Source organism: Scophthalmus maximus, chromosome 6 (genome assembly GCF_022379125.1).
Source record: "Scophthalmus maximus strain ysfricsl-2021 chromosome 6, ASM2237912v1, whole genome shotgun sequence".
NCBI classification, from domain to species: Eukaryota; Metazoa; Chordata; class Actinopteri; order Pleuronectiformes; family Scophthalmidae; genus Scophthalmus; species Scophthalmus maximus.
This window is the reverse complement of record NC_061520.1, coordinates 22,065,584-22,081,975: the sequence shown is the minus strand read 5'-3', so window position 1 is coordinate 22,081,975 and position 16,392 is coordinate 22,065,584. Positions and strand designations below refer to the sequence as shown.

Genomic DNA, 16,392 nt, shown 5'->3' with positions numbered 1-16,392 from the left:
ACGATTGCTGTAATTGTTATTAGTCTCCCATTCACACTTATTACAACCCTGGGCAAAGAGCTGGCCGCAGCTCTGGAAATGGCCTCTAAAAGCCTGAGGCTTGATGAAACAAGATGAACAAGACCCTTCGGTGCCATTAGACTGAGTGGCTGGGGGAAGCAGACAGGCCCTGCGGTGCCAACAACAGGGACGAAGTCAATTAGTGCACTTCATTAGAGTACAGTAAACCTGCAGAAAGGCCGTAATCCATGGATGCTCATGCTCATGTTTCCTATTTTAAATGGATATTTTAGTATGGACATGAATAACATGTAAATGTTGTCACTGCTTAAGCATCATAACAGAGACAGCTACTTATATTTATAAAGAAATGGGAGGGAGATGGGTTCGCTGAAGGCGGGAAACCTTTCACAGAATGTATGTTTAGTTTTAGCCGCTCTGGCCTTCGCAATAAGTCACTGTTCATTTTGACCTCAATTTCCTGGGCTATGTCATCAACGGGACAAAAAAACGCCGTTCACCCGGACGTGCAATTAGACTGCGGCCACACAGGAGCCTCTGCGAGGCTTTACTTTGACACATCCTCACCATGGCAATGCTAACATGCTGATGTTCATCTGGTGTAATGCAAATCCTGTTCACAGAGCTTTGTTCAGCATGTTATTATGCCACCATTTGCTCCACAAAGGGATCCACAAAGTTTTCCATCCAGACAGGAGCAAACATGTCTTAACCAAATTCCATGAAGCTGATTGTCCAATAGCTATTGGTCACAGGTCATCGCGATACATCATAGGAACCATGAATATCTGTGACAAAAAAACGATATATATATATATCGAGAGCATCTCTGACCTGGTCAGAGAGCATCTCTGACCTGGTCATCTGGCAGAGGCCCTCTGATTACACCAGGGTTACATGAACAGTCTTCCAATGGTCCATTTTTGTTGCTTGCTTGGTTGTTGCTGGAATCCGTTTCCAGACTGTCTTGGATACTTGATACTGCTTGTTTCCTCTTTGCTGCATAGCGTTTCAACATGCCTGAGGGACCATGGTGTATATGTCGGATACGTAAGGTTAAGTGTTTCTGTACGGGTCAAACACGCGATCTCTCCTTTGCATACAGATGTTTTAACACTGTCCTGTTCCCACCTGGCAGGTTTACATTTTATGCGTTTTATTACCAAGCATGTATAATGTCTTGAATAAGCTTGGCACACTTGACAGGACAGGAAGCCGATCTGATAAGCAGTGACACAGGCACACCGGCAGGATAAAAAGCCGTCCTCCAGTGACTGTCTGTCTTCCTCCGTGATGAAGCCGCTCTGACAGAGAAGTGAATTTTCAAATTGTATCCACGTCCTGTCGGTCGGTGCCCGCTGAGTGTGCCGCCCCCACACTGGTCTTCATGAAAAATCCACTCCTCAAACCAACTGGGGCCTGGACATCGGAATGATTCAATCTCCCCCCCCCCCCCGCTGAGCATTTCAGAACATTACTTAGTATTTCTCACTGCCCCCACTTTGCCAAGCGGTTCTTGTGAAACCTGTCTGGAGGCCTCCTGTGGTGGAGCCACTCTCCTGCCTCTGCTTTTTTTTTTTTGGTGCGTTTGGCGCTTTTGAAGTGGGGAGGGGGGAATAAATGTCCCACCCAGTCTGCCAACGCACTGAGCAGCGTCACACCCACTGCAAGTGTTTGACATTTTGTCACGGTGGCTCAGAACGTTTGACCCGGCTGTGCCCCCAAAAAATGTAGCTTGACATTGACACCAGCCTCGGCTGCACTCGCCCGACAGAGACACTACCGAAACGGTTTAAGCAACGCAGAGAAAATCTGTTTCTCACCCTGTTTATTTTCTTCACATTGCCTGCATTGGAATTCACCACGAGATTCAAAGCCAATATTTACCAGCAGCATGTTCCAGATCTCTCTCTCTCTCTCTCTCTCTCTCTCTCTCTCGTGAGAAAGAAGACACGTGGGAGTTGACGTGATGTCTGCGGCTTTTCAAGAGGTGTGATAAATGTGCCACAGGGTGAGACCGGGCAACGTTCTGACTGGCATTTGGAGAGTAAAGAAAAAAGACGACTGTGTAATCTTTGGCTCATTGTGAGGGCCTCAAAAAGGCCCACTTCCTGCTGGGTTGCCAATCAGAGGAGAGGCGTTTCTTAATGTGTTGTGTTGGGGTCTTTGCAGCGCGTTTTTTCAAAATGCTGCGCACGTGTTGTCAAATTGATGAAGGTGTTTTCTTAATGTGCTTGTGTTTTGTCTATTTGCATGTGTTTTTCTTAAGTTGCATTGCTGTGAGCTCTCAGGGCCCACCGTAGTTTCTGTCTTCTGAAATTGTCTGACACTGACTATGGGGATTTGTGTCTGAGCAAATTTTGTCACCACAGCGGTGTTTTCCCATTCCTCTCCTGGAGCAGGAGATTTCTGTGCACTGCTCTGCGATTTTGAAAAATTCAAACGAATCCCGGGCAAGCTAGGTTAAGTGCGTCACAAATGCAGACAACCAATCGCTGTCGAATATGCAAATGTGAAACTTCCAGTGCACGCAGAGGCAGCGCGTCCACGAGAGGACGGCAGGCGTGTCGAGCCACTGACAGTTACAAGCAAAAAAATAAAAGGTGCAAAAAATATCATTTGCATATGGTGAATATCCATAGTCTCAGTATTCCTCAGTGAGCGAGAGAAAGAATGGATGGTTTCCATCCCCATTTCAGAGGGTTTTTTAAAACTTATCCGGGGGCAAACATGATAAACAAGATATTAGGCCTAGCAGATTATTTTTATATACTTTCAAACGTGACTGGAGGGGATCTCAATAAGGACCAATTTTACTTAATTGAGCAATGTTTGGTCTCCACATTCTGTCCTGCCTTTGCGCCGGGTCGTGACATCACTCACACGCATTCACCAGTCCCCTCGCACTTGGACAGAGGAACAAAATTAGACGGGCGTGGGGTCATTCTGCGGACAGCGCCGGACGCGGATGGAGGAGGTCACAGTGTCTTGTGTGTGCTTTTTCAGGTGATCCGAGGCGGCGCAGTAAGGAGGCCCTCAGAGTGTGTCACAGCCTCTGTTCACACACAGGAGGACGAGTCCTGCATGCTGATCTCAGGGCAGGCTTGGCCTGGCTGGGAAACGAAACAGCACCCTCTATTGGATGACGCGAAGACTGCGCCCGAGGGTTGCCTGACCCCAATCAGAGAGGTGGCGATGAACTGTGAGCTTTTAATCCTGCTCGACCACGTCCCCCCAAAAAAAAGGTCCAATCCCACTGATCCCGACTAAGAGAGTAACTCCTGCGTTAAAATGACTTCCCTCGCGATTTGATGCATTTCTTCTCTCAATCCCGACCGAGTGTGTCCGACACCGAGGGGCCTCCGCTTGACGTGATGGCTCGAGACAATCAGTGGGATTTGCTATGCGCTGCTGCTGACCACGCTTCCGTTTGGAGAAGTTCTTCTCCTGAGGCGGGCGGTGATGCATGAAACTCGAAGGACAGCGCCACGCAGCAGCCGAGTGGGATTTGAGTGAGGTCCAGAGGCCCCCCGGGGGTCCACTGTCGGGGGGGCTCCGGGAGAAGGGTTTCATTTCATAGTTATCCTACTGACTAGTGTGATCAAAGGCTTCAGTTCACTCACCATAGCTTTCACTATATAGACCATTATAATTCCATACAGCCGATAGTATCTACAAGTGGTGAGACCATTTGCAGGATGTGCAGATTTTTCAAACTAATTTCAAAACATCTTCCGCTCTGAATTTCAAAAGCAGTCCTGCTGCAATATGAAGATATGTCCCTGCAGTGTGGTTTCATTCTTTTTCAATTTAACTTTATTTGATTTTTTTTTTTTTTGCCGCTTATGGAGGCCAGAGGCACATTTTTTATTCATTGCAGATATAACAGCAGACGAGTGTATTTTCCTGTCAATGTTTTTTTTCATCCCTGCTAATACAGTCCTCTCCTCGAGGCTGCACACACAGAAAGACGGATTTAATTTAGGAGCCAAAGCAAATTCTGCGAGCGCAGTAATGACTGAGGAGTGTCTACGATGCAGTGTAAACAGCTTTTATGACAAGTGTGAAGAGTCAAGTGGACATTTTCTTTGGGCCACTCCAATAAAAATCTGTGAAGCCTTTAAGTTTATAAAACCGGGGTCAAATTAAAGATCATTTGGTGTCATGCGGCGTTTTAATATCCCCCCTGACCTGGCATTTGTTTCCCTGGAGACAAAGTCTTCAAAGGCCACGACGTGAATTAATACAGTCCAATTCTTATTTCCTCTGAGGGCCTGGGTAGATTTCAGCAGTCAAACAGGCAGAAGCGACAGACGGTAAACTGACCGACAGGGACACGGCTCTTCAAAGGGACACGGAAAGTCATCTTTATTTTAAGGGGCAAAGATTTGCTCCACCTACATAATTTAACCAGTGACCAAAACTGTCAAACAGTTGGGGAGCTTTTTACCAAAGATGCCCCCTGGAAATGTCAAAGTCAAATTGGCTGCCTTCATCAAACTTTATACGTGTTTCATTTTTCCGTCTGCATGTGACACAGGGGAGGAGATTTGACAACAGTCGTGATAATGGACTCATTACTTTCAATGATTAGAAGAAGCAACTACCCAGAAACACTGAAAGGAAAAAAATAAAAATTTATTTTTAAATGCAAATAACGTCTGTGAGTGCGCCCAATTGACTGCATAGGGTGTTTTTGTGGGACTAACTCTATTTCTACCTGGGGAAGTCGTGCTTGGTGGACATCAAAGCTGATTCAAACACTTTACAGACAAAATTACAAAGAGGAAAATTAAAAATGAGAAATAACTCGTCGCAAACATGTGTAACTAATAGGGATGGGACGATACCACTTTTTCGTGTCCGGTCCGATACCGATCTGCAACCGTATCTGCCGATACCGATCCGATACTAATCTAATACAATATTTTCCCCACTTGTAAAATACTGTATTAATAATGCATTGCTCAGGATGCACTTTGCTTAACCTAGCCACCTAAAACCTCATACTCAACTGTGAAACAAATAATAGTCTCCCCTAAAGGAAGACATACTTAGTCAGCAACATGACTGGGTTATGGAATACTGCTGTTTTATTTCTCACAGAACTTTTGGCAGATTTTTTTATGCTCAGCACCGTTCAAACAAGCAAAAAACGAATTGAACTGTAAACGGTTAATTGAATAATAGTAAATTCACATAAAAATATGATGCCGGTATGATATGTAAATATTTAAGTATTTATTTGGTATTTTTACTGTAATGTATCGGATCGTTTTTTAACTTCTTATCTCTTCCGATATCCGATCCAATCATTGTGGCCAGTATTGCCGATATATGGAATATTGGATGAGGCCATCCCTAGTAACTAATAATATTAAAAAATGTTGTGTTTCATGTGTGGGTTAACACTGCCGGGGTCCCGGTGTGTTGCATGTGGGATACATGGCAGGGCTTCCAGGGCCGCTTGAAATTACAGCCATCATTAAGGCTCTCCCACTGCGAAGAGTCACAGTGATGTGTGAGGGGAATAAAATCTTTCCTGCTCCTCAGGATCTCTACACCTTGCAGCAGTTTGTGAAATCAAAACACCTCCGCTTCAATTTCAAACTGCATAAAACACTGACCAGGTTCTGAATCTTTAGGTTGGTTTTTTTCATATTTGAAAAGTGACTAAATTAACTTGTTTTGAATGTGAAGTAAAAAAAAATAGATTAATTGCAGATGATGACAAGACAGCTTGGAAGACAAAATTTTTCATGTGAATGTTGTGGCTCTTCCTTGTCTAATCCTTGGTTAAACACTCGGGGCAGTTTCTACTATGACTTTGATTAGATCTTGTTGGGTGATTTTGCCAAAGTTGATTTTGCCCTCTCTGATAGCTCTGGCTCAGACACTCTGCCTGTCTGCATAAACTAGTCACTCAAGTCACGAAACGATTGTCGAACTCCTACCACCTTACTCCTGCTCAACGTCGCCACCCTCTATCCTCACCCTCTCCCTTGAAAGACTATTAAACCTGTAAAACTCTCACCGAGTCTGGTCGTCTGCATTTTGGGTCCAAATTCTAGCTCTAACACTTTTAATTACAAAAAAATTGACAAACTGCGCCCGCTGAACTCTCAGTCACGAGTTGACAACATGATGAACGCTGTCTGCTATCATGTTGTGATGCAAGTAACCAATACATGCACGTTATGTACCATCCAAGACTGTTGCCTGGGTCTGCCTTTGAGTTGCAGCTGCAAAATTAGTCAAAAAAGGATGAAATTATTAGGTTCTCAAGTTTCTTGATCTATTTGTGTAATTAATATATGATTAATTTTGTATTATATATTGCACATAATTTAGATGTTGTACAATGTTTAATTTCTTCCAGTGTCCCGACACTAACCTTACAACAAGTGCGACCACAATTGAAGTTATTAATTATAACACCATGTGCTTTTCTGACCACTGCTGAGACACAACACTGTATCCGGCTATGACCAGCACATCCAAGCAGGACATTATTAACACTAATGTTCACAGTGAAGAGCATCAACGAGATGCCGTGTGCGAGTAAGCAAGACCACCACGCATAAAAATGTTAACATTTATTGCTGATTCTGAATACCGCATTGAAAGCAAAAGCATTCAGAGTATACACAGAAATTATACAATTATATATGGTTTCACAAAGGCAGTGAACACATACTGTATTACAATCTACAAAAATCTACTTTACAGAAATTTAAAATCCTAAATATCAAAAAGTACAGCTGCAGAAACAGGTGTAGAACTGGAACCAGAAGCTGCTCTGGATATCGGTCGGTGAGACAACATGGTGACATCACGATACAAAGAAAGCGGAGGTCGTCTTTGTACTTACAGCTGGTTTTGGAGACTACAACTGGCAGACAAAACAAAAACAGACTCCAAAGTAAGTCGTTGAATTGAAATGATCATATAAATTATGGTGGTTTTTATGCATCCAAAATATATCATTTTACAGAGTATTGTTCAGTGGGATTGGTAGTGTATCTTCGCGAAAAAATATGGTTAAAATAGGACACAAAAAGGACAAAAAAAAAAACCTCCATCACACAATGACGGAGAAGTCCATTTTAAAACAATCAACAGCCTGGTGGAGGCTTGGTGGAGTAACATATTTGTGGTGGGGGGGTTAAGATCAGGTCATAGCTTGACTAAAGAATATTTTACATGTGCTTCAGTCAGGAATAGAAATGGTGGTGATAGCTCATAGGTGAACAATTTCATAAATAATAATGGCTGGTATGGCTCTGTTCTGACCCCGGTAGTGTGGTACACTGGGTTTAAAGGGTACAAAACCTAGACCACCAATCCTGTCACCATGTCCAAATGGCTCTCAAACAACCCCGTCGAACTCAAAAAGAAAAACTTGAGGCTGCTCAAACCAACATCCTTTTAAGGGAAAATTAAAAAAAATACAAGATAAGAAGATCAATAAAATATTCCAGTAAAAAAAAACAAAAAAAAAACCTTCAAATGAAAATTTATTTCTATGCCCACATCAATGCCAGGTAGCCATTTTGGAGGAGTGTCCAAAAGCGGGACGAGGCGTTCCGTCTTGCGTACGAGGTGCAGTTATCCTCGTCCCCAGTGACAGTCAAGCTGGATTCAAGGACAAGCTGGTTTATGGTCACACACGGCTGCAGGGGGACATTCAGTCTAGTCCTGCTCCATGGGCTCCTCGGTGGTCCCAGTGTTCAAGGTGGTACTTTCCATGGCGCCCTCTGTGGGAGGCTCAGTTGTACTGCTGGAGGGAGCGAGAGCTTCGTCTTCTCTGGCCGCTTCTGCACTATCCTCTATGCTACTGCTGCTGCTGCTGCTGCTGCTACTGCTGCTGCTGCTGCTCACTGGGTCGCTGTTGCTCTCCTCGCTGTCCCTGCTGGTCTCGGGGCTCTCCAGGACGCCTGCCGGCGCCTGCTGCTCCGTCTGATCCATGTCGTTGCCCTCGTCCTGGGAGCCGCATGGTACCTCCCTCTCAGCCTGCTCCACCTCCTCACCTGAGCCTGCACACACCTCCGCCTGCGTGCTGCTCGATGGTTCTGTAGAGAACCAAGTGGAAACGTTAAAAAAAAATTATGCAGTGTTTCATAAGCCTTTCATTTAAACTTTCTAGACAAATTCATGACAGCAAACTTCAAGAATGATGACAGACTACAAAATTTTGTCATTCAACATTCACTCTTGCACAATGGATTCAATATTTCCCTTCATTAATGCACAGAAACCAGATTCAAGTTATATTTCACAAGTATTTTAAATCCAGAATAAGGAAAATATGAATGCCTCTTATTATCTAATGTCTCAGTGTAAATTGAGTTTTAAATCAGTGTTTTAATAAGATAATCTGTACCCTGCTGTGTGAACCTAATATTTGAACTTTTCTGATTCACTCCACATTTTCGACTTCAACCAAATAATTGTGAATGTAAATCTCGTGTTGCCCTATGATCTACCCACAGTCTGTGCGTCTGACAGACACCATGGGAAAGTTGTTGGGAGGATACAAACATCGGTGCTGATATTTAGATTCTATCAGAAAAAAAACTACAGTCACAGCTGAACTTGTGCTTGTTTTTATGGCACAAACCACACTGAACTTCCACATACAGCTGCGCTTTAAAACAATGGATGGAAAGAGCTTGTACTGAACTGCTGCTCCGAGACAAATTGTGACCATATCAGTCTAAAATGTCAGTAAGTCAGAACTCATCACCCAGTTTAAATCAAGGAAGACTGTATGGAAGCATGTACCCCCCCCCCCCCCCCCCCCCGCACACACAATTATTTTTTGTCTTCAGAAATCATGACCAGTGCTCTGCCTCCGAGACTTATCTTAACACATGTAAATCTTATGTAGCTTAGTGTTAGATGAAAAATGTGCAAAATGCAAACATGTTATTGCTCAAATCATTAAAAACAGCAAACTGTCTACAGTAAACATTGACTTTATCTTGGAACATCAACCACTTTCCAAGTCAAAGCACATATCATTCTATAGTTACCTTCATCATTTCAAAGAATCAACAATTTTCCAGCCCGACTGGTGGTGAACTGTCATTTCTGACACTTCCTGGTGCGTGATGTCACGCCCTGTCACATTTGCCTCACAAACCACGAGCGATGTTGCGAACACGTCAGTTCTTTCAGGTATGACGCACGTTTCAGGTCTGGGGATTTTTTTTTTTAAGCTACTGGAAAATCCCAAAATCCCAATCTCCTTTTCAGATGAGATGAGATCTGCGCAGCCATTAAAGCCAGTGCAATTGCAGCATTCCTCTGCTCTTCATAATCTACATACATGAAATCAAGACGTAACACAAGTTCACCTCAGCATTGCAAAAAGCATCACATACAAACCAACAACCAATTACACACATGTAAGTATCTGCTAAAAAAAAAAAACCTGCCTTGGTCTTCAGTAGCAGCCGCGCTGCTGGAAGCTTCACTCTCCTTGCTGTACCCGACCTTCTCCTCCTCCTCTTCCTCTTGGACCATGGCTTCAGCTTCTTTTGAAAGGCAGGCAGCGTGTGAAGGCCTCAGTGTGTCCACGTCCTGCTCCTCCTCTTCGTCCTCCTCGTCGTCATCTTCCTCCTCATCCTTGCTGAACTTCAGTCTCTTCACCTCCTGCTGCTCGGCTTCCATGTCCTCATCTTCGTCTGGGTGTTTGTTCTTCACCGAGCTCCCCAGGGAGACTTCTGATGGCGAAACCTCACTGAAAAACAAAGAAGGAACAAGAGATTCAGAGGAGATTCCAAAGGGGGTTGGTTTGTGCTGGACATAAATACTTCATTTTCAGGTGTGTTTCTGGCTCCTGCAATACCAAGAGTCTGTGTCGCCTTCCGGCTCTGTGTTGAGGTCTTTGTTGTCTGTGCTGTCTGGCAGACCATTAGCTGCTAGTGAGTTGGCCAGAGACACCTTCGGCCGATTCAGCGGCCGGGGAGTTCCTGGACCGTTCACTTTCCTGGTACCCGGCCAACAGAAAGGAGTGCAAAAGACATTCAAAAAAAATGGAAATATAAAAATATATGAATATATTACAATAAAGAATCAATTCTGTCCCAAACCTCTCTGTAAAAGCCGCTGTGTTCCCAGGAAGCATCACTCCATTCATTCTATTGACGGCACTGCATCCATTTTTCCTGCACAAGCAAGTTCACAAAAAAAAATCAATCCAGTAGAAAATATCATTCCCAAACGTCCACATTAAGTCATTATTACATCAACATTATTATGACACTTACTCTGAGGTTGGATGTACACAGCTTACCACCATTACGTTCTAGAGTAAAACAAGAATGACCAAATGAGTGAGACATGGGGTCAGGTTAAAAAACAGCTTAATAATTTAAAAAAGGCATCCACGCTGTTCAAAGCTTACCTTCTCCACCCCCCGGAGAAACTTGTCTGTTCCTGTGTAGTTCCTCTTAGGTTCTGTGAGCAGCTCACACAAGCGCTGGATCGTAAATGGTATTCTAAAAATAAAAGAGCAACCGAATCAATATACATTGAGTAGAAAACAGGTGGTCTTCACCTCCACCCAAAATGTATGAAGGAGCGATCATACATTCTTTGTTCCTGCTGCCATCAGAGTCCACAATCAACTTAATTATATACATACATTTTTATATATCAGTCTTACTGAGTTCTATTCAATTCTATCGCAGTGGGACTCGGATGTCTAATATCGGGGTGGATCTGAGCAGATCAACCATCGGGTCTGATCCTGTATTGTATCTAGGGATGAAACGATTATCAGTTTTACGGTAAACCACGGTGAAATTACCGACAGTTAGTTCTACCGTTTCAAATTTGAATTGTCATTAAAACCGCAGTTCATCACCACGGACGTTTTCCCCAGTAAATACTGTCCAGCTCAGTCTCCCTGACGCAGGCGCAGCTGCAACGTGGGTTTGTCGTGGATCCGAATCGCGCTTGGGAACCGTACTTTTTTTTTTTTTGCAGAGAGTGTCAGTCAGTCATGAGACTCAAAAGCTGTCAAGGTTCAGGGCAGAACACACTTTCAGTTTCAGTTTCACTCCTGCACGCTGGAGAGAGAGAGAGAGAGAGAGAGAGAGAGAGAGAGAGAGAGAGAGAGAGAGAGAAGGAGAGAGAGAGAGAGAGAGAGAGAGAGAGAGCCAGTGGGCAAGCGAGCATTCTATTTTATTTTATTTCAAGTCTGATTATTTCATGGTGGTTATGTTGTAAAGCACAATCAAACACAGGCACATCTCTGCACAAGATAGGATTTTTGGTCTCTTCCTGATGCTTTTTTTCTTATTAAGAAAAAAAAAGAAAAAGAACGATGGGCCGTTCTTTTGAAAGGTTTATGTATCTTTTTGATAATTTTCATCATATATTAAAAATACCGCAATAATACTGATAACCGTGATAATTTTGGTCACCTGAACGATGATGTTAAAGTTTCATACCGTTACATTTCTAGTTGCATTATATAAAGTGAAAAGTGGAAAATGGCAAGTTTGGCTACTGTCTCGTGTGTTGGGATCTCAGGCCATTTACTCAGAACAATAGAGGGCAGGTTCTGTAACCGCAGGTTAAACAATGACAAATCCCACCAATATGTGGGAAGTTTGGCTAGAATTCAAACTCTGGCTTCTCACTGGCCGAGACCAACAGCAATCACTGGGAGCTTCCTGTGACGCGGCATCACCCGGGTGATAAGAGCAGACACGCTCCGCTTGGATCGGTAGGGGATTCAAACACTGTGCTGCTGTTAGTGTTTCTGTTCCCTTTCTATACAAGTCTGTTCAAATTGAAAGCATTTTTGGATGACCTCAATTTTGGACTGGCTGTATCGCTCCTCGGGCCCATTTTGGGGTGAAATTGTTTCAGAGAAAATGACATTCATAAATGATCATTTCTAACTACGTCTGCCATTTTTGCATCCATAAAAAGCAACTCATTGAATTGTAAGATTGCTAGCAGTTCAACTGTGGAATTGTTTTAGGGAACTACAATACATTCCACAAAGAATAGTAAATAGAACTACACTACATAATGTTTGGTAGGAGTGTTTTTTATCTTGTTCAGAATAAAATAGACTAAATTACTCCAGCAATGCCTTATGAATACAGATGTGATGGGTGTAATATTTTGGGCCAGACATAGCTATGCAATTTAGGACACAGTAGTGAGTTTTTCCATTCAATGCAAATAAACTAGGCTAAGTAGCATCATTAGAGGGTGACGGCGCAGACTAAGTTACTCGTGGCTGTAAAGGTTGCAACTGGAAATGACCAACAAGTTGTTTTCAAACCACCAAAAACTTTTAAGAGGCAGAAAAAAAAATGGTTGCACAGGCCATCTACAGGAGATAAATGGAGAGAGCGCTTCAAGACCCCCCCCCCCAATTGGGCAAGTTGTAACTATTCTTTAATCTTATCTGGTACATTAGTTTCATGTACTTCTCCTCCAGGAGCAGACACAGTTGATCAGACATGCAACTGATCAGTCATGCGGCTGTGGCTCAGGAGGTCGTCCTCTAACCCGAAGGTTGGCGGTTCGATCCCAGCTTCCCCCAGTCCACATGCCGCAAGATGTGTCCTTGGGCAAGACGCTTAACCCTGAATTGCGTCTCACTGCATCTCTTCAGACAGTGTATGAATGTAAAAGAAAAAGCGCAGTAAACGGCAGCGCTGTCTTAATGTGTGTGAATGGGTGAATGTGACCTGTCCTGTAAAGCGCTTTGAGTGGTCAATAAGACAAGAAAAGCACTATATAAATATAGTCCATACATGCAATTTATCTGTTCACAGCCTCAACATGTATTAATTTTGTTTCCATCTCCCATTAAAGCCATTTCTCTAAACTACAGGTGTTAGCGTAGCAGATACGAATGGAAAGCCATGGATGGAGTGTCATGATCACGCAGAACGAAACACACTTTGTCTTTGTCAATCCTCCCAGTCAGCCTGTCACTGTCATGTAGAATCGTACTAATTTCACTGGGCACCTACCCATTGTATCCGTTCACAATCTTCAGAATTCTCTCCTTCATATCTTCAAATGGAATCGACTCCACGTTGGGATTGGCAGGGCCTCTTTGCTCCGGTGCAGAGGCTCTGAAGTCGTCCATCACCTTCTCCAGTTTAAACAGGAAGTAGTTCTTGAACTGAGACCACTGAACCCTGGAGGACAATTGTAAACACAATCAGGCTCGGCACATCTGACATGAGAAGTGTACAGGAAAAAATATACACCTTACAAATCAGACAGAACATATCTTAAAAAAGACACATAGTGCTTTTACACTACCATCATAATTACTAATTTAATTAAGGAAAAAAAATCAAATCTGTTAATGCTGCATAAAAATAATTCCTTGACTGCTCTACATAAGGGTTTGCATACATTGTAAAATCAATTACAAATTCCTACCAGAAAAAAACAAAACGTGTTTCCTTGTGTGCTTGTGTGCAGTAGTGGTGAGGGGAATGAAAATTCTCCGGGCCTGCAATGTTCACTTACATGGTCTCTCCAGTCTTGGCAATGTGACATAGAAATTGTTCCAGAAGAGGACATGCCTCTTTCTTTGCTTTCTTGTCGAAATCTGAGGAGAGAGCATATGCACAATGAACACACACTTCCGATAAGTTTCGGTCGGCTCCGGGATTAGCAGGCTTTGGTTTGACCTAGCCTAAGCGACAGTTGTGACAAGTGTGCTGTGAAGCCTCGATGTTCGGAACGCAGCGGTTAACTGCTCAAGACGACTAAGCCAGGGCTTGTTCTCTGGCGACACTCGGGCGGAAAAGCGGTCATATTATATCATTGCCGTTAATTATTTACGTAACGCAGCAGGCTAGAGTTGCTTAACAGCCCAGCTAGGTCGCTAGCTAGCTAGCTAGCAATAATTAGCTTCAGTTCAGCACACTGGCCATTTAGCCGCATCAGCCGGCAAACTGTCTCATCGCTAGCCGGTGGCTGAGGACGGCTACTTCATTTCATCGAACCGTGCCTGTGACATATCACTCAAATGCCGAGGGAAAACACACGTACGTTGGGGGGGGGGGGACGACGACAAGGAATAAAGAGAAGCATCATGTTTTAGTTAGCTTCCTTGTCAGCCAAACGTTTCGAACAGACAGCTAACCGTTTCCGTCAAACCGCTAGCAGGGCGAGCATTAGCTACAGCTAGCCGTGAGCAGCGGCTAGCTAGCGACGTTAGCCTGTGAGCTACCCTCCGTGTATTTACTGTTTTACGGCAATTGCGGGGAGAGAACGCGTACGGCGCGCGGCCACGGCGAGCACACGATCTGTCGAAAGAAACGCGGAGTGACCTCTGAGCGCCTCTTGGAGCGAGTCAATTTCCATCACGTCGTCGCCCTCTGTCAGTCCGGTGGCTGTGAAGAAAGCGGACTGGCGGCTAGCTGCTGCTGCTAAGCTACGATCACACAGGCAAAGAGGAGGGAGTATTTTTAATATGGCGCCGTGAGATCACTGCCTGTTCAGCAGCAGACGAGGCGCTGCACGGAGAGGAGCCACACAACTTATCTCGTGTAGTGCTTCACATCTTTACAAAAAAAATGAAATAAGAATGACACAACAAAGATAAAGGCAGCCAAAAAAAACTAAACTAAACCAATGAAATAATACAACAATGAAAAGATGATTTCAATTCAAATTCAACTACAATTACATTCAAATATGAAAATAAAGTACACATAAAAGGCCACTGTTTGTTCTATATATGTACGGTATATTGTCCCCCTCACCCATGTGGGAGGTGTGTATGTCTTCCTAAAGCGCGGGCCCTCTACCACTGAGAGATAATGCAACAAATAAAAAAATGAAATTACATATTTTAAACTGGGAATCGTTTTTTCTTTTTTTTTTACATTAAATTGTCTGTAACAGTGATGATCAAATCTGCTTTAGAATGGATGTTGGCGAGTGTTATTGTGCACATGAGTTAGCGCCTGGACTAAAAAATAAATACATTTTCACTTTGTGAAATTGGCTTCATACGCGTGCACCAGCCTGGTTGTACTGGTGGTGGGTTGTGAGTGGAAAAGGTTGAGGTGTGGGATTTTGAGGGTTCTGTGCAGTATCTTACCTTTTCCTAGAACTGCACTAAACCGGACAGAGACTTCAGATGTTCTGCTTGCAGCCCCCTAAGGCTCCTTTTACCTTGGGGACCACTTTGGACCTCACCTTCCACATGTGTTCCAGTTGTTATTTCAGCCCCTGGTACTTCTTGGTCGCCTCGTGCTCCTTCTTCCCAATGTTACTGTCGGCTGGGATAGCCAGCTCTGTTGTTCTCATCTACTTTCGGTCGTATATCCCATCTTCTGATAGTCGGCACAGATGTTCCTGTACACTATCCCAGCCACTTGCTTGTGCCCCTCTGTGTACATGGTCCCTGCTTGCATCTTACTCTACTAGGCTACCATGTGCGGGACTGTCTCTGGGGCCTCTTTGCACAGCCTGCACCTGGGGTCCTGTCTGCTGTGGTGGACCCCAGCCTCTATGGATCTGGTGATTTGGGCCAGTTCTTGTGCTGCCATGAGCCCCCGTGCTGTCCTTCAAACTTGCCTCCTTTAACCACGTATAGGATTTCTTGATATCAGCCACTCCCTCTATCTGTCAATGATACATCCCTTAAATGAGCTTGGTCTTCCACAATATTTTTTTTCTTCATCCTCTGTCTTCTCCAGCCTGAGGAAGTTCATCTCAGGGTCTATCTTCTTGATTGATCTTGGATCCTCTCTCTCTCTCTCTCTCTCTCTCTCACACACACACACACACACACACACACACACACACACACACACAATGTACATTTTCAAAAGCACTTCGAGTCTTTGTAGAACAGGTCGAGACAATCACATTTAATCCACTGCAGCCTTCACAATATTATTTTTGTTCGTGTACAGCCATTTCTTTGCCAGAAGGCTTTATTTTTAATGTTTTTTTTATGTTTCCAGGAAATGAAACTGGGCTTAAAAGACTACAGTTGTTTGAAGAAGGGACAGAATTGGGGGAATTGTACCAAACTTTCAGCCACTGGTAGATGACAGATAGGGCTGAATTCAGTTTCAAAGCATTGGCAAAATTATCCCAGTAATATAATATGAGGCAGCTATGGCTCAGGAGGGAGAGCGGGTCGTCTACTAATCAAAAGGTCTGTGGTTTGATTCCTGGCTCCTCCAGGCTGCATGTCGAAGTGACGTTGGGCAAGATACTGAATCCCAAATTGCGCCTGACAACTGTGTCGACAGTGCAAGAATGGGATGTGCGGGTGATAGACAATCCACTATGTATAGCAAGCGCTGTATGAATGTGTGAATTGGTGAGTGTGATCTGTTATGTGAAGAAATA

The 16,392-nt window shown here is 43.8% G+C and overlaps 1 protein-coding gene across 1 annotated transcript; it reads right to left on the bottom strand.

The window, feature by feature from the left end:
• Positions 1 to 6,604: 6,604 nt before the first annotated feature.
• ppp4r2b (protein phosphatase 4, regulatory subunit 2b) lies at positions 6,605 to 14,506 on the bottom strand. The gene is made up of 9 exons (XM_035632037.2): positions 14,352 to 14,506; positions 13,543 to 13,624; positions 13,032 to 13,202; positions 10,433 to 10,526; positions 10,296 to 10,333; positions 10,119 to 10,193; positions 9,875 to 10,015; positions 9,462 to 9,766; positions 6,605 to 8,093 (listed from the first exon to the last, which is right to left on the bottom strand). Exons 1-9 carry the CDS (start codon positions 14,383 to 14,385, stop codon positions 7,714 to 7,716), a joined length of 1,320 nt encoding a protein of 439 aa, XP_035487930.2. The 5' UTR covers positions 14,386 to 14,506; the 3' UTR covers positions 6,605 to 7,713.
• Positions 14,507 to 16,392: the final 1,886 nt, after the last annotated feature.